Genomic DNA, 27,333 nt, shown 5'->3' with positions numbered 1-27,333 from the left:
CATTAATGATCAATTGTAAGTACTAGAGAATTGAATTTCATAAGAGCCACACATACCTCCAATAAGTTGAGAGTTCATCTGGAGATATGTGTACGGAACATTCCTTCTATTTGCAAAATCTAATTGCAAAAATCTATAGTAGCTGACACATAATAGCAATATGGATATTTTTCTCAGTGCAGACATTATTCGCACCCTCTTTTTACATGTCTTTTCCTGATTCCTACGTAAAGCATATTAATTATATGTGTATCGTCCAGAAACTATGCTCACCCTCTTTACATCATTAATTAACTCATGATTCATCAAAATTCTAACTTGTATACATACAATCCTGCAATGAATCTTTCCAACAAGTTTTGCTAACAAATAATTAATCCCTGATCAAAACCTTTTCTGGTACTTTGACCATTACAATACATTGGGGTTGTGTTCTTGACTTTACGTTAGTTGTGAGCATAGATAATTGATTACAATTTTATATCCTATCGGTGCATGTCTGGAACTAACAATTACAAATGGCGTAGCTTGTATTCTAGTTTAATGAATTTCACAATATTGCGTAATTATATATCGTGCTTATGTGTAAGTGCTATCCGATTGCGCAACATTAAATCCGATGGTGAAATTCCATACCGCGCTTGCGCATTTACGCTGTGAAACCGTGAACATACTTGAATATGATATCGTTTCTAATATGAATTAGAATGATTCATCCCCACGTATGCTATGAGTATGCGTTCCGGGCTAATCGATTACTACGCACGCGCAGTTTGTTCCGTTCTTGATCAGTCATCCTCGATGCTGCGCTATCGTAGCATATCGTATACAACGTTGTGTGAAAGGTCGCTCGTTTTCAATTCGATCTAATTGATTTTGCATATTGCAATTTACACTGGTTGTCATGAATATGTGACCAACACGATTCACAAAACGTTACCTCTACGATTATTATACAAGCTTTTGCGTTAGATTATTACAAGCGATTTGCTTAATGCTAGATGTAGGAAATGATTGGAATTAGTGTGCTCTAGTTGTTAGAAATTAATGTACTTCACGCGTCGCGTTCGTAACAGTGGGATATTTATCAATTTCTGACTCCGGAGCGAGGGGCGATTCACTCCACTACGCTACTGATTTGAAAATACACGAATGAAAAAAATGCACAAAAATACGTCAATACACGAATAATCGAAAACTGCTTAAAAAATCAAGGGGAATGACATATCCTTTTCTAACCGGAATATCCGCATTTATCCGTTTCTAACCGTCGCTAAGCGTTGCTAAGCGAGCTGCTAAGTGAGCACCAGTTAGACGCAGTTAACGACGGTTAGAAACGGATAAATGCAGATATTCCGGTTAGAAAAGGATATGTCATTCCCCTTGTAAAAAATACACAATATTCGGTCAATACAAAATAAAAATGCAAAAATGCATTAGTGCACAAAAAAATACGCGTACATGAATTAATACACCAATTCACGATGAATTGAAAATTGCTTGAAAAGTACAAAGTATTCGATAAAATACACCAATTCGAAATAAAAATACAAAAATGCATCAGTACACCAAATATGCAACAATACTTTAAAATGCTTTCAATTCAACAACATGATACTAGTTCGATAAAATGCATTGTACAGTATACCAATATGATCAAGTTGTACAATTTTATTGCGGAATGCCATCCCTGATTAAATGAGCCTGCATTCCTATAATTTATCCGTAACGATATAAATACGTTCAACCACATCTGAACGCTATTTTGATTGTAGAATAGCATTCGAACCCGGACATGGACTTACATTCCGGAATCGATAAATGCAAAGTCGAGTGCAAAGTACTCTTCCAGGTCTAAACATACCATCTTTTGTTAACTGAGCAAATTTTGAAAGATGCAGATACCTAATTTGATTTTCTTTATTGACCAAGAATCGAGTCCGTTATCCTAAGCATAATCTTCATAGCATGGCAAGTAGCCATGCTCTACAGCATAACTGAATATCCGCACGTTTACCGCTGTGACTATATGGGGCCATGAAAGACGTTATCTCCTTCTTATAATTTTCATTATTTCCAGGTGAGAACTCAAGCCTGAACTCAAGTGAAAAATGACCCGTAGCAGGTATTTGAGATTAGTAAAGGAACATTTCTTTATTGTTACCTTGTTAAGTTTCACGAAGTAATTCCTGTAATTTAGTTTTAAACTTATAGACTTTATCTATAAGATATTGTATAGCATCATTGTTGCGGAACCACTGGACGTGAGACGAAGTGAGTTCAGTACCGCCCTGGATGAGTCAACGATGTCAGACGGTATGACAAGACCGATCTGTCATAGGTAGCATAAACCCATCGTGGTGATGGACGTGTCAATGCTATTGTGAACAAGATTTGAGGAAGACGTGCAATTAGATAAATTTGATCCTAAACTAGTTTGCTATCAGATTGTTATATTTGAAATTAAATCCTAAACATTGAATTCTTATAACTATACGAGTATAAAAGTGCTTTAAAACTTAGCCTACAATAAATAAGATACCCGCTAATAGTACGGACACAGTCGTTGTTCGGGAGAAATTCTTTATTCTTAATGCTAATCAGGATTGTTAAAAGACGTAAACTACATAAATACCGTCATGCAGGGTTAAGGGTAGTACGCACCTGATAAGTACTGTGGAAAAAGATAGGCCAAGGAACGGTCAAGAAATGATTTCGCTGTTAAAATTTCTTGAGTGGTCCGCAGCTGGAAAGAAATGAAAATTGTGTAACGCTCGTAACGCCTGCCGGGCAAATCAAATGGAGCTGTCATTTTTCCTTGCGGAAAAATATTCCGTTCAATTATTCCTCGAGGAAAGGTGACATTTCTTCCCATACTAATCAGTTGTCAAAATTCCTTTGGTAATTAGAGGGATTTTTTCTGGAGTGCTTTTCTTACGAGGTGCGTACTAGACTTTAGTTTGGATAGGACAGAAAACGAAAGGAACGAATATCTTTGAAGCTGCTGAAAGCTATCACGATCGTTTCTTCTCCCTATCCGAACAATCATAGATGAAGCACTGTAATTCACCAATGGGGTATGGTATACACTTTCGGTCAAGAGTTGGATATATTACAGTCAACTTGCACCGTAGAAGAATAGGCTCCTAAAGTCCTATCGGGATTCTTGTTTTAAACCACAAAATATGGTTCAAGAGTACATATTTACTCAATTTTCGACGTTTATATTAACCGTAGTAGAAAATATATAATTTTTATTTTTTTAGTCTTTTGTCTCGTCCCTAGCTTGTAACACATACTTTGAGTGATTTTTTTTCACCGTGTATGTCAGATAGGAACATTTCAAGCATAATTTTTCAAATCGACGTATCTAACTTTTTCACTGATCTGAGTAAATTCATGGTCAATGTTGACGACCATTTCACTAAAATAGTTTTTTTATAAAAATACTTTTCATAAGTTTTTTCGTGCTTAACATCACCAGGGATATAGCACGCACTAGGTAAGAAACAAAACCTACTTATTCCATATCATTTTCACAATGAATTTTGACAAAAATACACATACACCGGGTTGGTTAGAGATACGTCATGCCAGATACGTCGCTTTTGTATGGTGCCAGTTTGGTGTATCTGTTACTTTTGATTTTGGCTAGATACATCATTTGGTTTTCTCATATATGAAAACGGTGTATCTATCAGTAAAGTTGTAAACATCAAAATAGTTAGATACGTCGTTTCGAATAATATGCGTAGTTAAACAAATTAAGCAATAAATCATCAAACAGTGATGTGGATTCTTCAATTTGCTTTATGAATCATGCATGCAGCAGTTAACCCGGATTTGTTTACATTCTCGAGTTACGTCGGATTGAAAAGTTATGCTTGATTTTTGAAATCCCAGTGCGAAAAATGTCGAGCTCAGTCACACAAGGTTGACCTCAAATCGGCACCAACATTTCAAAAGGGCGTGACTGCATTTACAACCAATGCCTTCTCACAAAGCTGTGGAGCGTATCCCATCCCTCTCGAGCAATCCATTAGCACAAATAGAAAGATAAAATCCTCCTCTTTCGATTAATGGATGTGAATTGCGTGAGATGAATGAAATACGACCCACAGCTCTGTGAGAAAGCATTGATTGCAAAAGCAGTTACGCCCTTTTGAAATGTTGGTGCCGAAATGTCAAAGTAGAACTATTTACCATTTTACTTATTTCGAATTTTCTCGTTATTCCTTTGTTTTTCAAGTTCGAATAAAGTACAATTCCGATTAGAATACCATGCTTGATCGTATTATTCAATATAAGCGAGATTTCGTCTTCAACTTTAGGACCCTATTGCATCGATTTTTGTCCGCAGATGGTCCGATTTGGCAGACGGACCTGAAGGTGTTCATCGGAAAACTGGAACGCTTGCTTGCACCAGAAGCAGGAGCTGGAGCTCGTCAACGCTGCATCCCTACGGGCAGATCATGAACGAATCTGGTGGCGATTTTCCCTCTGTTGATGACATACAGAATGCGAAAACGATCTCCTGGGAGTACTCCGTAGTTACTGGAAGTCTTCATCGACTTGTTGGTCCAAACTCGGGTCCAAATAGTAGTTTCCAGCTGACCAAGCCCTTTGCATTAGCACAGTGTATTGATCCATGCCGGATGGTCCGAGAAGGCAATGATTTCGGTCGAGTAGCAATGTTAGGTATTCCAGCGAGTCGAAGAACAGCACAAAACATTCGTCGACATGGTTCAGCCTCGGATTCAGCTTGATTTTCTTGACAGTGGTGGATCCTCGGGCGGATCCCATACATTTCACGGCAGGCTTTTAGGAAACTGGACGGTCATGACAATTTGCTGAGCTAACGAACTAAAAAAAATGGAGTGAAGATCTCAATGATTTCCACATACAGGCAAAAACAATCCTCGTAACATAAACGCACTTGCAAATGCATTTTCTTCTTGTTTACAAACATTTAATCTCGCATTTAATCACAACAGGAATGCAAATGCGAAAAATGCAAATTATTCGAAAAATACGCATAAACACAAAAAATACACATCAATACAAGTTTATTCACAAAAGTGCAAAACAATACACTATTACCAAAAATACGCAAAAATTCACAAAAAATACACAAATTCACTTTTCAATACATCAGCCTGCATCGAAAATACATAAGTGAATCGCCCCTCGCTCCGGAGATAACCTTCTTTTCTCTGCCCTCTGACAGTTCTGGCGTTCGATTTGAATAGATCGAATCTACATAGGAATCACAGCAAACATACGACCTATTCAAATCGAACGCCTGAGTTAATAAAAAAAAATCGGTTATATTCTTTCTCCGTGTAAATTTCTGGATACGGGTGTTTCGGCGCTCTGACATTGACTATCCCCTTGACGCTCAAACAACAGACAGTAATCGTCATTTGGCAAACCTGTCAGTTGACAGCCATACGTCTTTCGTTCGTTGTTGTTTTTGCGCCTTTGCGGTCCAGATCCAGATTCAGATCTCGAACTCTTTCTGGTGCACTGCGCGCTTTCGGTCTGCCTGTTCTATTTCGACTGTTCAAGTGGTTGGACGTGCAGTTTTGTTCTAGTTAGGGAAAGTGAAATCTTTAATGCGGTGTTAAGTACATTCCAGCAGTCGGTAAGTACTCTGCCTGCTAGAAGCAGACAATGTAAAAATTGCAATCGCTGACATGTGCATTTGAAACTATGTTGTATTTTCTCTTTGTCAACAGGAACGAACGTAATGACGAAGCGGCGACGAAAGCGTTGGAGACTTCCGGCTCGGTGCCCTTAGGGCACTGGCCAGAACGTCCCAGCTTTGAAGAGAATCGCAAAATCATTTTTACCTACTGGTTGACTCTTGGGGCTTGAACGCGCGAGCATCGCCATTGAATACAAAATGGTTGCCGGCAGAATAAGTAGTTCATTATGATGATGCGCCATACCGTTTGTGACTAATGATTTTGTAAACCAAAATAGTAATAGTGTTTCTGTTTTGCTTAAGTCTGTGCTAAATCTATGTTTGTTGGACAATAAAATATGTATGTGAAATGTGTGTATTTTACCGATATAGTGAATGCAAAGAAACTCCTTTATATGAGATGTAAGCCTACCTGTAAGTTCCACTTCGTTGCGAACAAGCATTGCCACTAAATGGTACCTATGCCATTCCATTTTGAATTTGATTTTCATATAAAACGTTCGTCTTTAGGCCCGTCAGACAATTTGGCAGCGTATAGCAATACTTGTAAAAACAATTTAAACCAGCCGATTTCTTCACCTTTGTTTAACTCCTTAAACTGTTTTACCCTCAACCAGGAAAAGTCTAAAATGAAGTATGAAATTGAGTTCTAATTCTCTGAAGTTCTAAGCAATTTTGTATAAACAAAGCTCGCATATAAAGAGTGACAATAGGCTACTTGCTGATTCGATTAAACAAACAAAAACGACGTTATAATCTGTTATAATACAATTTGATAGCAAAATGGGGCTGGCGGGCATATACAAAAAGCCAGCACATGGCCTATTACTCTTTGATGGTTTATTGATTAATGTCCTGTGGTGCTGTCTTCATAAGCCCAAATTACTACAATTTAACCATGTTGATTAGTTGGTGCCCTCATCAGTATTTACCTTACCGATCAGGCTAAGGCCGGGATGGCCTCTGCTGTACATAGTAGCCGTCTCCATTCCACTCCATGGCTGTTTGTCTCCAGTTCCGCACTCTGCGTGGGGTCCGCAGATCGTCCTCCACTTGGTCGAACCACCTAGCTCGCTGCGCACCACGTCTTCTTGTACCGATCGGATGGCTCTCGAGAACCATTTTAGTCGGGTTGCTATCCGACATCCTGATGACGTGACCCGCCCACCGTAGCCTCCCGATTTTCGTGGTATGGACGAGCTGATGCAGCTCGTGGTTCATTCGCCTTCTCCAAGTCCCGTCTTCCATCTGCACTCCGCCGTAGATGGTACGCAACACCTTCCGTTCGAAAACTCCAAGGGCGCGTTGGTCCTCTGCACGTAGGGTCTATGTTGCGTGCCCTTAGAGGACGACCGGTCTAATCAGCGTTTTGTAGATAGTCAACTTCGTGTTAAGGCGAACTTTATTCGACCGTAGAGTTCTGCGGAGTCCAGAGTAAGCTCGATTTCCTGCCACAATGCGTCTCTGAATTTCTCTGCTGGCGTCGTTGTCGGCGGTGATCAGTAGATATGCATTTAAAAATCGTCAGAATTTCATGCTTGGTTGGTCACGGGATAAGGAAGGATGGTCATCACCGAAATCAAAACGAGACTCTCGGCCATTTCGGCCAGCTCTTTTTGGAAGTTGCAGACAGTCATAAAATATTCCTTTATTTGGGTAGCATTCCTGTTTTAATTTTCGCAATCTCTGCCGAACGAAGGATAGAAATTTCAAAACTGCCATTTTGTTGCATTCACATCCCGAGTAGTTTTCCCTTGCTCTTCCCTTCTATAGTAGGTATGCTGTGATTTAAGTTGTTTTGTGTTTGTGTGTGTGTGGTTTGCCCATTAAATATTCCTTCAGCTATTTAGTGGCTGTTTTAATAGTAGTTAACGTACTGTTTGTTCGTAGTTTTTTTTACTCACGTTCATGTTTAATTAACTATGTGTTACACACATTTACATCTCACGGTTTTCTCTCACCCTGCCGCAACGAAGCCTTTCGCGATTGGAAAGGTTTGCACGCGTGCAAGTTGATCACTTGGATACACAGTGAAAAACATAAATAAAAATGGATTAACATAAGTTACACATGTTCTTTGACAAATATGCTATGTTTGTAGTCCCCCCTGGAAGGTAGAGGAAAAAATGAACGCGTCAATCTGCCATCGATGGGGGCACAAAGTTGGTTGTTTTGAGGAGAAATGATTTTTCTTCGCCAGTCCAAAAACTAAAAGACAATCATTATAGTTCCGAACAGAAAAAAATACCTCCTTTATTGATTAACGAGATAGCAAAAAATAGATGTTGGGTGTTGCTGATCTGCTTCTAGCTTTCTTTTTTTGGAATGAATTACGGAGAGCAGCTTGTGAAGTGTGTATAATTAGCCAAAAAAGGATTTTTTTATCGAAGTACGATTCCTTCATACGTCCAAAACGTTCAAATTGTGAAAAGGTGTTGTTTGTGTTACACTGTCCTGTATCGTTTGCCAGATTGTAGATTTTCGAGAGTTTAACGGTTTGCTGCTTGATGGTATTTTGCTTTATCTTAAACGGCGGTTTTGGTTAAGAAGAAAAAACTAAGTTCCTAATTTAGCATCTAATGCGCTTGACAGACACCACACTGACAGAGTTAACGTCCACACGTTCCTTCGGTTACCCTTGCTTTCGTTCCATTTCCCTAAAAGTGCAGCCGGAAATGCGCTTAACTGGCGGCGCACTGCTGTACCCGCACTCCTGGACCGTGGTGGTCTTCGTCCTCGTCGTAGGCGTTCTTGTAGTGTCCACTTCGACGATCGTGATCTGGGTCCAGTTCCAGCTGGAAAGATGAAAAGACACAAAGGTAATGTTAGAATCTGCTAGTGTTATTTTTGTATTGTTCAGATTGTCAGCACTAGTAGACTGATCGGTCAAACGTTATCTCGTTAGTCTGTATGTGCAGTCATTACTTGACAATCCATTACTTGATTAAGAAGAATAGACTGCTCATATATTTCATGTCATTTTAGTATTTTTTTCCAGTTTTCAGGGTCAATAGCTTGGAGGTTCGCCGATTTTTTTTTTTTTTGTTTTTCTGCAGTTCTTCCAAGTATTCATCCAGAGTTTTTATACGTATTAAGACGCAGACGCCGTCTTCAGCCAGAGGCTGTACAGACTGAATGAAATTTAACACTAGACAAGTGACACACGGAGCATGCACCTGTGGATACGGAGAAGAAACTATCACGAAAGGTTTTATCACCCGAAGCGAAAATCGAACCCTCACCCCATAGCATGGTGCTATTAGAAGCTTGGTGACCCTAACCGCACGGCTAAGAGGCTCCTAAATCCCTTTTTCAGGATTTTTGAGAGCTATTCCTGGGATTTCAACCCGAGTTTCTCTTAGAATTTCCGCAGGAGCTTTTGCAAAGACCACCATCTAAGAGTTGTGTGCTTAGCTGATAGTGCAGCCTGGGCACTGTTGTCCTTCAGACTTCTGCTTAATTGAGGAGGTACGTCCCGAAAATTAAATGCTCCTCCACCGGAAGCTATACCTAAGGTTGCAGCCTCACCACGGTGGATATGGAACCATAGGCCAACAACCTATTGTCCCCGAGTCTCTACAAAACGTTCAACAAAACAATAGAGAAAGATCACGGACTGATTTATCGGCATCGACTTTTAGCATGAAACAACGGACAAGAATTGGAACGTGGTATGTTTTAACGTTAGCTCAGCAAGGCAAGCTGACACAATTCGCCATAAACTTGAAATCCTGGGAGAAAGTGAAATCCATTGGCCTAACTTTGAAAAACACAAGGTACCGTCGCGACAGACATTGTTATATTCCGGTATTCGAGGCGATAATGGTACCCTGGCCGCTTATATTCGTGCTGTTTATTAACGACCTGTGTCTTCGTCTCCGCTCTGGAAAGCTTTTCTACGCAGATGACTTGAAAATATTTCGTTCTGTCTCGTCTGTGTTTGAATGCGTTGCGTTTACAACAAGATATCGACATTCGCAGCGAATGGTGTGTCAACGGAATGCATGTGAACGTTAAAAAAAAACAAAGTAATTATTTAGTTTTAGATACAATTGCCGATCTCTTTCGACTATGCACTGAATGGTTCACCTCTTGACCAAGTGGAATGAATCAGAGACTTGGGAGCAGGGGCGTACAATTTCGTTTCAATGATACACTTTCATGCAACATTTGAATGAGTCACTTCAAGTGTTTCATACATTTTTCTAATGACTCGGTCGTTAAAAAAAAACTTTTCCACTCATCGTAGCACTCGGTAGTCTCCCACCCGGTCGCATTGCTTGTGCTTCACCCGTCAGAGCATTAGTGTCTCACTGGTGCGCGATAGTCTCTCAATGGTTACGGGCGCCGGTTAATTGGATTTATGTGGTCGAATTTATTATCCTCTTTCATAAAACATAATTATCATTCTATTGGCGTGCACCACTATTTAAAAATGTGGTTTAAATAGTGTTTTTAGCATGTTGAAGTATTTCAATGACTCATAAATGAAACGAAAATCCAAGTGTATCATCCCATGTTTCATACACACTTGTTTCTGTAGCAGCAACGAACGAGTGTGTTGCTGGGTGAGAGATGAAGCATCACAGCAGTCCGTTCGCATGGGAAACGATTTGCTACAGTCGTCGTACGTCATGTTTTCCTTTCGAAATTGCACGACCCTGCTTGGGAGTGATTTCCGACAAAAAATCGTTTGCAAAGCACATAGGGTAGAGAGCCACTTGGGCAGTGGCCAGTATTTTGGGCACTTTTAGCTATAACTCATTCAATTCCAAACCAATCGACTATACGTATCTCACCGCGTACATTTTAAGGAAACTTCCCTGGAATGTCTCTTTGGCTGATAGGCACAGTGCAAGCTTATTAATCTTCAACCATTGACTAGTCTCCGTTTAATGTACATGAGTTGCTGATATACGCCTTTTTGGAGCATTATATCCAGTATGATTGACTGTTCCATCATTGCTAGCCGACATTAACATCTACGCACCGTATCGCCGGTTAAGGAACAGAGGTTTCATGATTCTACCGTTTCGCAGAACACTCTACGGGCAGAACAATTTTTCAGCCGCTGCTGCCAGCACTTCAATGGAATTTTCGACGTGTATGACTTCGGAATAACAAGGAATACATTTAAAATAGCTATTAAGGACATTTGATAGATTTTAATAATCAGTCTGTGCAGTATGAACTCCATTGAAAGTATCAGCAATAGCTCTCGTTGTTGAAAAAATGACAGGAGGAACTTCGAAAGAAATCCCGAGAGGAACTCCTGCAAAAAATATGAGAATCTGCTCAAGAAATCCTTGGAGGAGCTATGGAAGAAATAAAAAAAAAACAAACTGGAGAAGTTCACTGATATATGTTGCCCTTTACTGCACTGCAAAATATTTGCGCTGGTAATCAGCAAACTTTGCTGATTTTTGGCGTGCTGATTGCATTCAGCAATACAAATTACTGAGTATCAGCAATTATTTTTCAACTTGCTGAACCATCCAGCAATTTTGACAGTTGATCAGCCAAGTTGTGCTGAAATTCAGCAAAAATGTTGCTGAAATTCAGCAATTTCTTTTGCTGATTTTTGGCGTGCTGGAAGCATTTCTAAAATTTTGGTGTGTGGTATTTACCAGATTTGCTGGTACGTCATAAACATACAGAAAAACTTGTAGTTAGAAGACACAGAATGTTGTTAATTGACAAATTGAGACATGATTTTTTTGAAAAAAAAAATCGCGTTCTGGTGGGATACGAACCCACGACCCCGTATTCGCTAGACCTGTGCTTTAACCAGCTAAGCCACAGAACAGATAATAATTCTGCGGAATAGAAAGCCAAACTGAACCCGAGCCCTCACCATGAACATTCACTTTTTCAAGAACCATCTCTCTTTCGGCTTAGATGTCAATCCACAACACACCCTCGTTTGTGCCCAACAACTACAAGTGAGAGCGTATTATTTTTATCTGAAGCCGAGACTTACTCTCGCACTCCGCATACCTAGCCACCAAGCAGTCTGTTTGCTGGTGTCTAATTCAGTATGCGTCGAGAGCTCGGCATAAAAATAATACGCTCTCACTTGTAGTTGTTGGGCACAAACGAGGGTGTGTTGTGGATTGACATATAAGCCGAAAGAGAGATGGTTCTTGAAAAAGTGAATGTTCATGGTGAGGGCTCGGGTTCAGTTTGGCTTTCTATTCCGCAGAATTATTATCTGTTCTGTGGCTTAGTTGGTTAAAGCACCGGTCTAGCGAATACGGGGTCTTGGGTTCGTATCCCACCAGAACGCGATTTTTTCCAAAAAAATCATCTCTCAATTTGTCAATTAGCAACATTCTGTGTCTTCTAACTACAAGTTTTTCTGTATGGAGAAGTCCCCATGAGGAACACCGAAAGGAATCGCGGCACATCTCCAAGAGGAATCATCGGCAATATACCTGAGAGCTGAGAGACACTCTTGTGGAGATTTCGGGATAAATCCTGGAAGAAATTCCACGAAAAAATGTTTGGGTAACCCACGAGAGACTCAGAATCAGTGTTGGAAATACTCACTTTCAAAATGTTATACTCACTTGCTACTAACTCAGACTAGAAGCATGCTATCAAACAAAAAACGGTGTATGAAGAACATTTGCATTGTAGTGCTACCTATAAGTTTGCCGAATAAAGCAAGGGGGCGTCCATAAATGACGTAGCTTTTTAGGGGGGAGGGGGGTGTTTGTGATTTTGTGACGAAGTGTGACGATAGGGGGGTAGGGGTTTATGCTATGCTACGTAGCTTTCTACTAAGCCTATTGAAAAAAAAAAAGTATTTCGTAATTAATAAAATTCTTACTCGTTATCCAGTAAATCAAAAAACAAAATACATCGCATGATTTTTTTTTTCATTAAGGATGATACAAATTTTATTTTGACTTTTTGTCTCCCCCCCCCCCTTCAAAAATTTTTGGCTGAATTTTGCATTTTGAGGGGGCAGATAAAAAAATATTTATCAAAATTTCGGGTCTTGCTCAAAATTCTTTAACAAATCCGATGAGTTTTTAATATTTTTCAAATTAAATGCTTTATTATTTTTATACCCCCCTCTCGAGCAAGCCAAGAGTGGTGGGACAAAAAGTGAAAAAAATATTTGTAACGGCCTAACATCAATGTAAATAACCAATAAAGGAGATTAAAAGCAGCCTCATTTAATAAGACATGCAGCTATCGGACGCAACAACTGTAGCTGAGAAAATGGTTTTGAAATCCTGCGTAAAGAATAATGTGTTGTATTTGCAAACACAATTTAATTCCGCTCAAATGATACTAACGACCAATAGTTTGTTGCTTGCTATACAGCACTGCTCACCACTAAGATTGCAAAGGAAATTTTTTTCAGGACTTCCTCGAAGAATTCCTGCAACAATTTCTTAAGGAGCTCCTGTAGCAGCTTTGTAAGGAGTTTCTCATGGTGTTTTTTTATAGGTTTCCCCAACAGGAAAAGGATAACATTTCCACAAAAATTCCTATTGGGAATACCAAAAAAAAACTTCTTAAAACATTCCAAAAGGATCTGGAGGAATCTCAGAAGGAACTTCCAGAAGAATTTCAGAAGGAACTCCTGGAGGAATTTTGAAAGGAAATCATAGAGAAATTTCAAAAGAAACTCCGTGAAGAGTTCCTTGAGCAATTCTAGATGGAGCATTCGGAGAAATCTTGAATAAACTCCTGGATGAGTCTCAGAAGGAGATATTTGTAGATTCTCGAAAGGAACTCCTGGTTCAACTTTTGGGGAATCCCGGAAGATTATCTGGATATAACACCTGGTGAAATATAAGAAAAAAAAATCCTGGAGAAATTCCAGAAGGAACAATGAGAGGAATCCGTAAAGGGATTCCTCGCGGAATTCTAAGAGAATGGAGGGATGCCGGAAAAAGTTCCTGGAGGAGTCCCGGAAAAAAAATCCTGGATAAATCCTAGAAGGAAGTCCGCGAGGAATTCCAGAAGAACCCTGGAAGGAATTCCTGAAGGAATCCGAAAAAGAACTCCTGGAGGAATTCCAGAAGCAATTCCTGGGAGGGCTTTTAAAGAATGCCGGTGGGATTTCCTGCCAAGATCTCGGATTGAATATCTGAGTGAATTCCTGAAGGAAAGCAAGTAGGAACTCCCGAAGGAATCTCGAAAGGAACTTTTTTGGAAAACATAGAAAGAAGTTCTGATGGAATCTCAAAAGAAATTCCCGTTATATCCCTTAAAAAGACGTCCGAAGAAACTGCTGGTGGAAGAGAGGAGAAGAAACCTTTGAAAGAACTCTTGAAGGAAACCAAAAAAAAAAACATTAGAAAACAAACTCGCGGAGAAATCTCAGAAGGAACTTTTAAAGGAATCTAAGAGGGAACTCTGGTAGGATATATTGGAGGGATCTTTGAAGGAACCTCTGAAGGAATACAAAAAGGAGAAATTCTCAAATGGAATCCCAAAAGGAAATTCTTGCAGAAATCCCGGAAGGAAGTCCTGGGGGAATTAAAAAGGGAGAACTTCTCAAAAACGGGAATCCGAAAGGAAACTCCTTGAAGAATTCCAAAATGAACTGCTCTAAAAATTTTAGAAGAAACTACTGCAGAGTTCTTAAAATGTCGTTATTCAAATGAAACCAATTTGATATTCTGAAGAGATTTATTAGTGAGCAAACTAATATCTTCGGAAGAGCTCAGGTAATATATTGGGAGCATCAATTTCCTGTTCTTCGGCATCCAGCAGAATGATGGGTGGTTTATTCAGTCATTAGCTTTGGTGATAATCTCCACTAGTTGCACCAGGCAGTCGGCAATGTTTTTGCTATTGTTGTTTTTTTTCATAATATTCTAATAATATTCTATAAACAACAAGTTAGAATTGAAATCAAAGCTAAATTTGAGTTTTTTTTTTGTTTTTTGTCATGAAATTTGTTAAAGGGGGGGGGGGGGGGGCGGTTGTTTTAAAAGCTACGTCATTTACAGAGGGGGTATCTGAATTTGTGACGAAATGCTACGAGGGGGGAGGGGGGTATTAAAAATCGCTTAAAAAAAGCTACGTCATTTATGGACGACCCCCAAGAGTCGCACACGCATACCAAATTCGTGAGAAAGCTGTGAGCACGAGGCGAGTATAAATAAGTCATTTTACTCACCTCGTGCTCACGGCTCTCTCACGACTTTGATAAACTTTAGGTATAGGCATACCTGTCTTTCATATACCGTTTTTTTCAATAGGACAAATCGTTGAAGTACTAGATTTGTAGTAATGAGCTGAATTTTAGTATGGTGAGAAGGTCAATTCTCCGTTTCTGCAATAAAATGGTGCAAAAAGCGTGGGTATTATGATTCCTTGCCTAATTTGATGCTGTTTGAGCAAAACTTTGGACAACAGTGTTGTTGTTTTCTCCATTTCTTGCAACATAAACAACATAGTTATCCAAAGTTTTGCTCAAACAGCATCAAATTAGGCAAGGAATCATAATACCCACGCTTTTTGCACCATTTCATTGCAGAAACGGAGAATTGATCTTCTCACCATACTAAAATTTAGCTCATTACTACAAATCTAGTACTACACCGAACGTGCCCCATAGCATGCTTTTGAATTGAGATAGAAGCAAGTGAAAAGTGAGTATTCTCAACACTGCCCAGAGTGGGGGGTTTGACCCCTATGTCGACAGAAACGTATTTGTCTACGCAATGTTGATGCGGCCTTTTCAATTGTTGATCTTGAAATGTCTTGCTCCTAGTTACAGAGTAACGAGGATTGTATGGACCGTAGAAAAACGATATTTGCTATTACTTGGCAAATTCATCCATTTGCAGTCCTCAAATTTTCTCTAGCATTCAGTAGTAAATGTTTGATTGTACAAATCCTACAAGGATACACACATGCTTTTCGCATGTGTGCATTTTCGGATGTTGGATCCCGTACAATCCGGTTCTTAACCTTGTGCTTTCGCAAGACACCAATTTACTCTTGAGTGCATAATAGAAAACAAAAATGTACATCAGAATACACTACTCACCATGTTGCATTCTTCGGCGTCCTCAGGAACTTTCACGACAGGCCGTCCCGGCAGGCACTGCTCCAGCGAGGGAACCATATCAATCGGTATGGAGTCAGGGAACGCGACGAAGAACTGAATGATCAGGCGTCCCTTCTCGAAGGGATTTTTGTATTGAGGCATGCCCTCGCCGGATACGTATTTGATTGCCTCGTGTTTCATCACTTCACCCGGATAGGACGTGATGAGCAGATCCCGATCGTCCAGCGTTCGGATAATCTTCTGGAAACCACAGAGTGATTCTACCAGCTGCAGTTGCATGTGCATGATCAGATCCTGGCCAGACCGCTTGAAGATCGGGTGTTCCTTTTCGTCCAAAACTATCACAATGTCACCGGGTTGCAAATCCGGATCCTGGTCACCCTCTCCGGAAAACACGATCTTCTGGCCGTCGCGCATGCCCTTCTCCACATTGACCTCCAGGATTTTGCGATCCCGCACCGTTTTCCGCCCGTTGCATTTTTTGCACTTGTCTTTCTCGTCGATGATCTCGCCCATTCCTCGACAGTGACGGCAAGATTCCTCGAACTGCTGAACGAAGCCGGGGGCCAGTTGTTGGAGCTTGGTCATAACACCGGTTCCGCGGCACGGGGTACACTTCTGGACGGCACCCTTCTTGCCGCCAATACCCTCGCACTGATCACAGATTATGTTCTTTTGTAAAGCTAACTTCCTGGTGGTGCCCGAGTACAGTTCCTCCAGTGTGACCGACAGTTGGTGGACCAGATCCTTGCCACGGCGTTCCCGTTTGCTGCAAGTGGGACAACAAACGATTAAGTTTTCCCACATTTCCAGTTGCATTGCGACACACTTACCTTCGGCCACCCATGCCGCTGTTGAAGAACATCTCGAAGAGGTCCATCGGGCTGTGGAAACCACCGCCACCGCCGCCGCCGCCCTTTTTGATGGCCTGTTCACCACCCTCGTCGTAGATGGCCTTCTTTTCCGGATCGGACAGGACCTCGTACGCCATCGAGATCTGTTTGAACTTGTCGCCCTCGTTCGGGTTCTTGTCCGGGTGGTACTTGAGGGCCAGCTTCCGGTAAGCCTTCTTCAGATCATCCTGAGAACAGCCAGGCTTTACGCCTAGTATATCGTAGAAACCTGTTTCTTTCACCATCTTGTGCCGTTTACTTTCTTCGGTCTTGATTTTCTGGAAAGGGGAAAACGTACAATATGGAAGATATTAGATGTTTGTTTCAACGAAATACTGGAAGAAATTGTCCCATGTCTGAACTAGAAGATGTCTATCCTAAATTATTATTTAATTCACGTTTGTTCGCCGCACAGTTAAACTTTTTCGTGAAAAAGGCTCATTGTTTGTGCACAAATTAAACAATCGGGTAATTAGACGACATAAGTTTTATCGGTTTCAGTACCAGCAAAGTAAATGGGTCTCTAGGCGGTCTCCAACTCTTGTTCAGTGCTTCCGAATTATTTCCAGCTTTCACATGTTTCCACATGGATGTGTCATGTACCTACCGTCAAACGGGGTGACTCGTTTTTATGTTTTCACTTTATTTTAAATGTTTTTTACCGACTGACTGTCCAAGATATTTCTTAGGAGGGAAAAATAAAAAATGCTAAAGATGCACGTCTTTGTTACAGTCATGTCACAGAACTGACTCTGCCTTTATTAATACATACAATCTTTTCTTTTTAACATGTAGCCAACCAGCTGGGTATTCCTCCAGGAACTTCTTTCTGGAGATTCTCACAGAATTTTTATCCAGGATTTCCATCCAGGAGTTTTATCAATCGATTACCCCAAACAATAGAGAATAGTTTCTTTAGGGAACAGAAAGTTCAGTCAGGATTCCCAAAAGAAACTCTTGCAGGAAACGCAGGAGGTAGTTCTGAAGAAATTCCAAAGACAAATAAAGATAGAATCTAGCAAAATCTCTGAAAGTATAAAACAATAAAGTTCCAGAGGTTTTTTTTATGTATTTGCTCCCATAAATGGTTCTTTCCGAGATTTTTCCTTCCGGAGTTCCAACCAAAATTTATAAAAACTTTCCTTAGAAATTTATTTTAGTACTTCCCGGAATAGCTTTCCAATGATTTCATCCGGTGAGTTTTCCTATTTCGCGCGGGATTTTACCCATAGTTCTTCCTAGAAATTCAGAGTTGCTTCTTGAATATCCATCTTATTTCCTCTGGGGATTAATCCCACTTTTTCGAGATGTCCGAGTTTTTCTTAGGATTTCTTCCGAAGTCCCTCTTGAGGTTTCTCCATTAAGTCTTTGCAAAGTTTTTCTAAAGATTTTACCTGTATTCTTTTCGAACTTTTGTGGAATTTCCCAGTAGACTTTCCCGAAAAACTCCTGCAAAATCTCTGCAAGAACTCCGGTAGTAACTTTCAACGATATCCCACAACGAGCATTCAGAATCCCGGGACAATTTCTGGTAGGGATTTCGGGAAGAGCTCTGGGCTAATTCTTACACACCAAAATATTTGAAACGCTTCCAGCACAAAAAAAAATCAGCAAAAGAAATTTTTGAATTTTAGCAACATTTTTGCTGTGCTTCAGCCAAACGTTGCTGTCAAATTTGCAATGTAGAAAATATGTGAAAAAAATCTCAGGCAGATCACTGCAAAAATTCGGTCAACAACTACGAGGAAAATTTGGAAATGATCTGAAAGAAATCATGGCAAGAACTCCCTAAGAAATATCAGCAATATAGCTTCCGCAGAAATCCCAGAAGGCATTTCACAACAAAATCTTAGGAAATAGCCCAGGGTAAATTCAAATAACAGAGACATCCCAGAATCCAGAATCAACGCCGAAAGAAATCTTCTTGGAGAAGTCTCAGGAGAAAATTCGTGAAAAACTCCTTGAAGAACCTCTAGCAGAAATCTCAGGAATAACTCCTGTAGCAACTCACGAGAAGGTTATGACTAAGGGTGATTAAGGTAACAATTAATCGGTTTAATTTTAAGTCCGAGGTTGGTTCATTTACAAGGGAAGATCTCTTGGGGAAGTTTCAAAAGAAGTCTCGAGAGAAACATTACAGGAAATTCCGCGACAACATCTGCGATACATCTTGAGAGAAACTGTTGTGGAGATCTCGAGATAAATGCTGTTAAGCAACTCGCTGTTTTCCGCAGAGTATCGCTAAAGCTGCAATCGTATATTTTCATTACTTCAGTTCACTTTTGTTTTGCTCGTACTTACAACTTAGTTTCCGAATTAATTCAATTCCACACACAACAGAACACTAATCTAGATCAACTCAAGAATCTACAATTATATAATATTATTAGATTATTTCAACAAAATTAATTCAAATAAATTACAATATAATCTTCTGCCGTCTTCAATTTAATCCTGCTTATAATTCTACACGACAATTGATGGATGACAGATCAGCAATGACAATTCGACATCTGTCACCTCATCCTTCACTTCACTTGAATAGTCTGGGAGCAATATCGGGTAGGATCCCCGAAGAAATTGTCCGGAGGCCAGGAATCCTGGAAGATTTTCAAGTAAGAATTTCAGAAATAATTGTTTGAATCTTGAAGAATGCTGATAGTAATACAGAAAAGTCTCCGGAAGGAAATCAAAAAAGAATACCACGAAAAAGGGCGTGAACAAATAGGGAAGAAATCTTGTGCGAAATCGTGTGATTGGCATTCCAACAAGTGTTTCCAAATAATTTCTAGAAATAAACACTAAGGAATTTCTGGATTTCCATCTGCTACACTGAAAAAAGTTTTCACATTGTTTTCATCTAATTTTCAAATGGACTGTTTTCATACGCGTGTCCTGAATTATATGAGAATATCACATAGATTTTGCGAAGTTATGTGATTTTCCAATAGAAGCTATGTGATTTCCTAATGTTTTCCATATACAGCTTCCGCTCGATAACTGGGCTTTGTCGACAGTCCAGTAAGCGAGCGCCGCTCGATAACTGGACTGAGCTTCCGGAGCCGGAGGCTATTGTTATATTTTGTTTTGTTTACCGATTTGTAAAATGTGAGGTTATATTTCGCTTATTTTTGACAGATAACTGCTTTTTAACTCGACTTTGCCCCAGTTATCGAGCGCCCAGTTAAAAAGCAGTCCAGTTAAAGAGCAGTCAGTTATCGAGCGGATGCTGTACCGTATTGATTTCAAGTGATATTTCCGAAGAAATTTTCATCGGAAAATCCAATAACAGTTATACAGACAAACTAATGAAAATTTTCCATTGGATATGCGATTTTTTTTTTCAGTGTAGATGTAGTAGCCCTCCAACTGCTCCGCTAGCTCTATTATTCAGATTCCTTCTGGATTTCACTTGCTTTTCGAATAATCATCCGAAAGAATTTCCAACATATTCTCGGAAATAAAAGATTCCAGTAAGAACCTTCAGCATTACAAAAAAATGTGTGTTTAGATCATTCTTATTACAACAAAATAGAGAAAAAGCTTAAATACTACATATTCGGAAATTTATTTATTTTTACCAGCAATATACTTCTGAGTACCTAGATATTCTTTTAAATATATTTATGCGATAGATTGTTTTAGTTCATTTTTATACCGGTGCAAAATTTTCCTGAGTATTCCCGGTTTTTTTTTTCAGGTATTGAGACGCCCTGGCCTTTACAATAACGACCAATATATTTCAATTAATATTTTTGCCCACCAGATCATAATATGCCATCACAGCGCAACTAAGAAATCTTTCTCTGGGGTTGTGAAATACGATGTTTCGTATTGACGATCAAACGCAAAGCTAAATTGCGCAGGTGGCGCTTTTCTAAAACAGTGAATAACGAACCCTAGACTGAATTATTAATGATATAAATGGAAGAAAAGTCAAATTATTACAGATTCTAATAACTTTCATGCAATGTATTGACCAGAAATATGTTATTTTTGCTTCCAAAGTTGAAAATTTTGCGTTACCTAACCTCACATTTGATCGCCAATTCAGAAAATCCACACAAACATTTGCTTGCATCCTCCCTATGCGAAGACAACTATGAACAAACATTCTACCCAGAGAATTTGGGTAACAGGTTGGTTAAAGTATAACAAATTCTGAAAGAAACTGGTTGTCAATAATCTTTTTGCTTCCATTTAATGAGGCATTGGCAAAGGTAAGTCGGAATATCTGTAATGATTGGCTATTTTTGCTGAGGGATATTAGGGCATAAGTAAATGTTTACTCTATATGAATAAAGCACTCCGGACACAAGAATTTAATTAAAACCTATACTGCCCCCACTCGCAAAACAGTCCCATCTTTGCTGGATTTTCTATTCATATGGGACTGTTATGCGAGTGGGGGCAGTATAGTTTGCATCAGTAAAAAAATGTATAAGTAAAACTGTGCAATCAAGATGTACTAAAAACCGACAGAGAACAATAAAAAAAAATATAGTAAACAGCGAAATGCTACTTCAGGAATGTGTTTAATAGTACAGTAAAACCTCCAAACTTTTAATTCATATTGAAGTGTTGCGAAATATGTTATTAAAGATAATTATTCGGGTTTGGTGAACTGAAAATCGCGAAGTGTTGACAAAAACGAAACATATCTGTATGCAAAAGAAGTAACACTACCTTATTTAAATATTAACAGGCTAATTTCAACAGTAGAAAGAACAGCCTATGCTACAAAAAAGAGAGAATAGGTATACTGCCCCTATTCGCATAACAGTCCTATGTTTGCAGAGTTTCCTATTCACATGGGGCTGTTGTGCGAATGGGAGCAGTATAGTATATGATGAAAACTTAGCAGTTTGACTGAGAACAACGTTGGAAAATTCGTCGCTTATCTTCCTTAAAAACCAGTTGAATATTTTGTAAATTTACTAATACGCTTATAATATGATTGTACATAAAACCTAACCGGAAGCAATTTAATGAAAACTGCCTGTATATCTTTTTGCATTAAGGCAATCAAATATCTTACAATTATTGATTCAATGATTTTGAAGTGCATGTTTTAGGTGACTGTATGTCCTATTAGCCTGGTACACGGTTTATATGGGAAAATATAAAAAATGGAAAAACTCCCACTCCTGTATACTTTTTTAGTTCCATTTTGGTCCCATATCAACTGTGCACAATTTTAGATCGATCGATGAAACTATATTTTAGCGCCCGCCATTCTTAGTTTTTCATACGATTTACTATGGGGAAAACTTACTTCTTCAAAGAAAAATCGCTTGAGGTCACCCATTGATCGCTAAAAATAAGTCGTTGAATGATTTCTGTGGATAACTTCACGAGGAATCAGACCTCCGAAGACCGCAAAGCGATACGATATTCGTGCAAAAAGTTATTAAGCCTTACCCGATCGATAAAATGACGAGATTTTGTTATTTATTGTTATTCTTTACATGTTAAACAGCATAGGCATACCATTCGGTTTTCAGTCAATAACTTTTTCCACATGCCTTAGATCGCTTTGCGGTCTTCAGAGAGTTTGTTCCTCGTAAAATTTCCAACAGAAATCATACATCGATATATTTTTAAGGGTTAAGGGGCAACCTGTGGCGATTTTTCTTTGAAAAAGTGATTTTCCCCTTAGTAAATCGTATGAAAACTTAAAACGGCTGGCGCTAAAATATAGCTTCTCCGATCGAGTTGAAATTTTGCACAGTTGATATGGGGCCAAAATGGAACTCAAAAAGTGTACAGGAGTAAAATGTCCTTTTGTGTCTCACGCTAATGTCCTATTGCATACCCCAGGTATCCCTTTTAGGGTTAACTTACTTGTCACTCAAAGGACTGTGCAGGCATAAGTCTTGTTCAAGGACGTAGGTTTAACAACATGCTGGAAGTTGCTTCATCTCGCTCTAACCCGTTTAATGAGTCAGAGCAGGATGCAACGACTTCGAGCAAATAAAACCTACGCCGTTGAACAACATTTGAATGTCAACGAATGCTTTGGGAGTTACTGAAAAAAAAAACAACCAGTGCATATTGCCCCAAGGCCAAGACTAAGCGCGAAAAAACTACTTTGTTTACGTTTTACACTTAGTCACTTAGGCACTTTTCAAATGGAAGCCTAAGAAAATTTCTTGATTAACCCTTTATAAGGCCGAGAAAACTAGAAGAGTTGTCAACGCATACTATTATGGAAATGATTATATACATGGTTACATGAACAAAACAATTTTTGTTTGAAAGTAACTCTCAAAAATCTAGGTGGCAATATAGTTGCCACTGCCCGTTTAGGGTACTTTTCTTCTTTTGACTTCGACAAAAAGTCGGAAAAGAGATTTTAGAGCGGATTAGGGCCTTACCCATAATATAAACAGCGTAGTTCAGCTCATGTCAACCCATATGATTATTTCTTAAAATATTTACCAAACCTATAATTTTACAATAAGTTTGAGCTTATTTTCTTCACGCGGTCAAATTTAGCCATTTTTGAGACTACAAATGGCTACTAAATTGTTGTTAAAGCTTTGTTTAGTGCCAAAAAAATATCAGGCGTTGTTAGTAATCACAATTTTGCATAAACCAAAAAAAAAATAAGTTTGAAATAAATTGCTATAAAACAGAAAAAAAAAAATACAAACAGTAGGTGGCAATATAGTTGCCATTGCCTTATAAAGGGTTAAATTAAGCATGTGATTAAAGTGTCGTAGGACAGGATTTTGAATACATCGGTATATCTAGTCCTTTACAATAATTGATTGATAACACTTTTCAATTACCTAGGACCGTTACAACGGCTGCGCTCTTCCCTCGGAACTATTTATAAACATCACTGTGTTCGGGGACTTTTAACGCTACGTATGCTTCCCTGGTTGCCATATCTTATTGAGTTGCTGAGTCACACACAGTGGCACCTTGATATGCGAACGCCATGGTCTAATCAGCGGCAACATTTTGATTTTGCTTAGCAGCCAGGTACATCTAAAAGGTACACAGATGATTTTCCTCCCCGTATCAGCCATCCACACATCAGCAAGGTGTTCCATCGCAGCACCGTGTACCTCCGTTAGTTTGACCGCTTTCAATCGGAACATTTTAATTTGACCCCCGCTAATCTGCAACTTGCAACACAGTGAAGCGGAACGCATAATCAAAACAAACCAGAAAATAAAATAAGTTGAAAATTACATTTCTCTCACAGGCACAGATTTATCTGTATTATATAGATTTTTGAGCATCCGTACAGATTTCGTTTTATATGAAATACAGATTTTTGAGCTAGAGGAGCTTTTTATTTTTGTATGGGATACAGATTTTTGGAAATAGGGGTAGGCGGGGCATTATGGACACCCGGGGCAGAATGGACACCCTCAGTTTTTTGAAATATGCGAACTATTTTGAATTTTTAATGAATGGAGAATATAGTCCATTTGTCTAAAACGTAGTTTCAGGAAATAAACATTCGAAATTAAAATTATGCTTGATTTTACACGAAAAAGTTGCGTCCTCCGTTTTTTATGCATGGAAATTATAATTTCCACACCATCTAAAATAAGATTTAGTGATTAATTTATTGCAGGTCGATTAAAACCTGATATTTCTAGAACACATGCAAGTAGTTTTGCTGTATCTACATGTTTAACATGTTTATATTTTCTTCTTTATTATATCAAAAATCAAGTTTGGAAATATCTTCTGCTGCCGGGGCAACATGGACACTCACCTTTTTGAAAGAAGCGGTAAGGGAAAAATATAACCTAAATCACAAATTAACCAAATTCTTCGATTTCAGTATATTTTCGGTTGAATGTTCACTATAGTAGACAGAGGGTGAAACAAATTGGTCAAAAAACGACAGAAGTGGAAAATAGTTGTTCAAGGCACAGCTGTACATGCCGACAAAAACGAAGCTTTATCCAAATCAGCCTGAACTTAAATTAACTGAACAAAAATGAACTACTTCGGCGTATTATTCATCCATAATAGTTGTTTTGTAATGAAATGACTTTACAGGTGTAAATAATGTACGAAATTCGTAAAAGTCTCATGGTGTCCATATTGCCCCATGGGGGTGTCCATTCTGCCCCGTATGCTTGAAGACGATCATGAAAAACTAACATTTTTCGAAACATTTTTTGAAGTGGATAAATCATTTTTCTTCGTGAGCATTCTTATGCAATAGATGCTAAATAGACTTTAAAAGGATACATGTATCAAAAAACTAAACTTTTTTGACATCTTGCCAGGTAAAGTTGGCAAAAACCTTAGGGTGTCCATATTGCCCCGCCTACCCCTAGCGATACAGATTTTCAAAACATCACCTGGCATCCCTGCTCACAGGTTAAAAAAATTGATTTAAATTAAAAACGAACCCCGTTGGTTTGCATGCGGTGTCGTTCAAATTAACGCGGATGCACGGTACTTTATGAAGACGAAAACCCGACGATGACTGACGAAACAAAATGGCGACTTGAAAACGCTTTTTTCTATTTGCAAAAAATGTTTTCGCATTCGGGTGGAATTGTTCTCGGTAAAACAAAATCCTCCAAACAACGGACACATCCGTCACGGGTGGTTCCCATCGGATGGAAAACGGAAGCAAGCCGAACAGCTGTTGGGAGCACCGGCCCAAAAGGCCACCGGACCTTTTCTTTGTTGTCACGGACGACGAACACGTTTTTCTCGAATCATCATTAAACCACGCATTGACACTCGACGCGGTATCGAAGTTCACGGCTAATGGCGTTTCCTTTCTGCGGGGATCGATCCCGATGAGGCGAACCCGGAAGAGGCTTTTCATGCCATTTTCCCGACTTCATTAATAAGTGAAACAGTCTAGCAATGGAAGAAAAATCGATTTCCTAACATTAGCAAGGGAGAAAAGTGAATGAAATAATAACCATTTTCTATTCCGTCGCACCCTTCTTCGGGGGACACCGTCGAATCTACTAGAAATTTCCTTTGCGGTTTCTGGGATTCGCCGACGATTTTTGGTTTTATTACTTACGATGCTGATGCAAAACGTCGGGTATCAAAGATAAAATTACTTCCGACTTTCAAATCGAGTGAGGTGCAGTTTTTTTTCTCTTCCGATGCACCACCGCGTTACATAAAACTCGGTCCCGTTTCCTTGTTCGGGAGAAGAAATTTATCGATTTTTGCACTTTTCCGTCAGTCACTTCACACTGCAGCACTGGCCCGGATTTCCCCTGCTAGAAAATTTCCACTTTTTGCGTTGCCCGTCGCTTTACGTAAGGAACCGAGTTATATTTATTTTAATTCGCACGACCGTTGTATTCAGCGCAGCGCGTTTTTTCGCTTTCGCAAAATGCTTTTTCTCTGGAGTTACTGATTCACTACTGGCGGAGGAGACTCCGGCACGATTCTTCCTTCCCCACCAGATGCAGGCACAGAACACCCATACTGAAAGCACCACTTACCAACACACGCAGCAGCAACACCAGACCAGGCCTGAGAACGTTCTGGAACCGTACTGCTGGTGGCCGTGTTCGATGCTGTTCGATTCAGTCAGTTTCTAGAAAGTTCACCACCGAAAACACCCGAACGATACACGAAGCCAAAACACGAACGCAACAAACGGGCAACGCTGTAGGCGAGAGTGAGATGTTATCGTGATATGAAAAAAAATGACATCAATCAACTGAATTACCATGCGAGTGAAAGAGATGCAGAGTAGTAAACATTAATCTGTCACTGTCAGATTGCCAACGTACACCGTGAATTTGTAAACATGCAAATGAAGATAAATTTTAGTAACTGTTGTTCAATGTCCCACATAAAATTAAATTTAATTCATACAATATAGCGCATTTAGTTCACCACTGGACTATCGCACTAGTTTTCACGAGTGCGAAAACGCTAATAAAAGTGCGCGATTGCATCTAATCAACTCGGTGTCTTCAGAGCACTTGTTCACCATACACTCAGCGAAAAAACCTAGCGAAATTCATCGAAATACCTTATGAAAATTTGCTATAACTAATTCTTATGGATGCTATAAGAAGTCCTTATGAAAATCGATCGTGCTTGCTATGAAAAATTTCATAAGATAGACTTATGAAAAAAACAAAAAAATCTTAAAATGATGCAGACTGGATTCGATCCATGAACGTCGGGATCACCGAGCCCGTGTTTTATCCACGCGGCTACCGACGCTTGAATATACCATGCTGCTAAACATCAATAAAAGCCAAGCTGTGAGACGATTTTACGTCATAGAGCGACCTTATGAAATTCATCCGAATCATCATGAATTATTTAAAGGCCGTTTCATAAGTTGGGCCTTATGGAAATCTTAAGGTTTTTTGGTTGAGTGTAGATTGAAGAAATAGTGCGCCGAGGACATCAACCTGATTTGATGCAATCGCGCACTTTTATTTACGTTTTCGCACTTACGAAGTCGCAGTTCGCAGTCCAGTGGTGAACTAAATGCGGAATACTTCACTATTGTTCATATAATAAATTTTCTAACTATTTCGAAGTAGATATTTTATATACCTACTCAAAGTCTTATTTTATCACTTCAGTTGTATCCAAGTTGTATCACTCTGTGCATTAAATGCAAATAAATTTTATCATTGATTTTCAAGATTATTATACCTTTCTTATAAAACATTTTTTTACATATTGCTCCTATGGTAAAATTATTGTGTAAG

The 27,333-nt window shown here is 39.2% G+C and overlaps 2 protein-coding genes and 1 long non-coding RNA gene across 5 annotated transcripts in view; 1 reads left to right on the top strand and 2 right to left on the bottom strand.

Moving 5' to 3' along the window:
* The window catches only part of LOC109431502 (nuclear factor of activated T-cells 5), a 138,489-nt gene extending 131,313 nt beyond the window's left edge, over positions 1-7,176 (bottom strand). Inside the window, exon 1 of the mRNA XM_062845724.1 lies at positions 6,120-7,176. The gene's annotated coding sequence lies outside the window, so the exon portion shown is untranslated. The remainder of the gene's footprint in view (positions 1-6,119) is intronic.
* LOC109427640 (uncharacterized) lies at positions 5,213-6,065 on the top strand. The gene is made up of 2 exons (XR_003894579.2): positions 5,213-5,644; positions 5,739-6,065. It is a non-coding gene; the product is annotated as an uncharacterized LOC109427640 (long non-coding RNA).
* Positions 7,177-7,318: 142 nt separating the features above from the next.
* On the bottom strand, positions 7,319-26,254 carry LOC109427648 (dnaJ homolog subfamily A member 1). 3 transcript variants are annotated; one of them, XM_019703217.3, is made up of 4 exons: positions 26,098-26,254; positions 16,583-16,920; positions 15,729-16,518; positions 7,319-8,502 (listed from the first exon to the last, which is right to left on the bottom strand). In XM_019703217.3, exons 2-4 carry the CDS (start codon positions 16,885-16,887, stop codon positions 8,389-8,391), a joined length of 1,209 nt encoding a protein of 402 aa, XP_019558762.2. In that variant the 5' UTR covers positions 16,888-16,920; positions 26,098-26,254; the 3' UTR covers positions 7,319-8,388. The 3 variants fall into 3 exon arrangements, with proteins under 3 accessions (XP_019558762.2, XP_019558761.2, XP_019558763.2); XM_019703216.3 differs by lacking the exon at positions 26,098-26,254 and adding an exon at positions 25,558-26,096 and having other exon boundaries at positions 7,930-8,502; XM_019703218.3 differs by lacking the exon at positions 26,098-26,254 and adding an exon at positions 25,665-26,096 and having other exon boundaries at positions 7,930-8,502.
* Between the last annotated feature and the right edge of the window lie 1,079 nt (positions 26,255-27,333).

The sequence above is a fragment of the Aedes albopictus genome, chromosome 1 (genome assembly GCF_035046485.1).
Source record: "Aedes albopictus strain Foshan chromosome 1, AalbF5, whole genome shotgun sequence".
Lineage (NCBI taxonomy): Eukaryota > Metazoa > Arthropoda > Insecta > Diptera > Culicidae > Aedes > Aedes albopictus.
Note: the sequence above shows the minus strand (reverse complement) of the source record. Positions and strands in the feature narration are given on the sequence as shown.

What these genes read in the sequence shown, in the direction of transcription:
- LOC109427648 (XM_019703216.3), bottom strand. An exon ending in AGCGGCATGGGTGGCCGAAG is followed by an intron (nt 16,519 to 16,582) that starts GTAAGTGTGTCG and finishes TCCCACTTGCAG; the next exon opens with CAAACGGGAACGCCGTGGCA. An exon ending in ACGCCGAAGAATGCAACATG is followed by an intron (nt 8,503 to 15,728) that starts GTGAGTAGTGTA and finishes TCATCTTTCCAG; the next exon opens with CTGGAACTGGACCCAGATCA.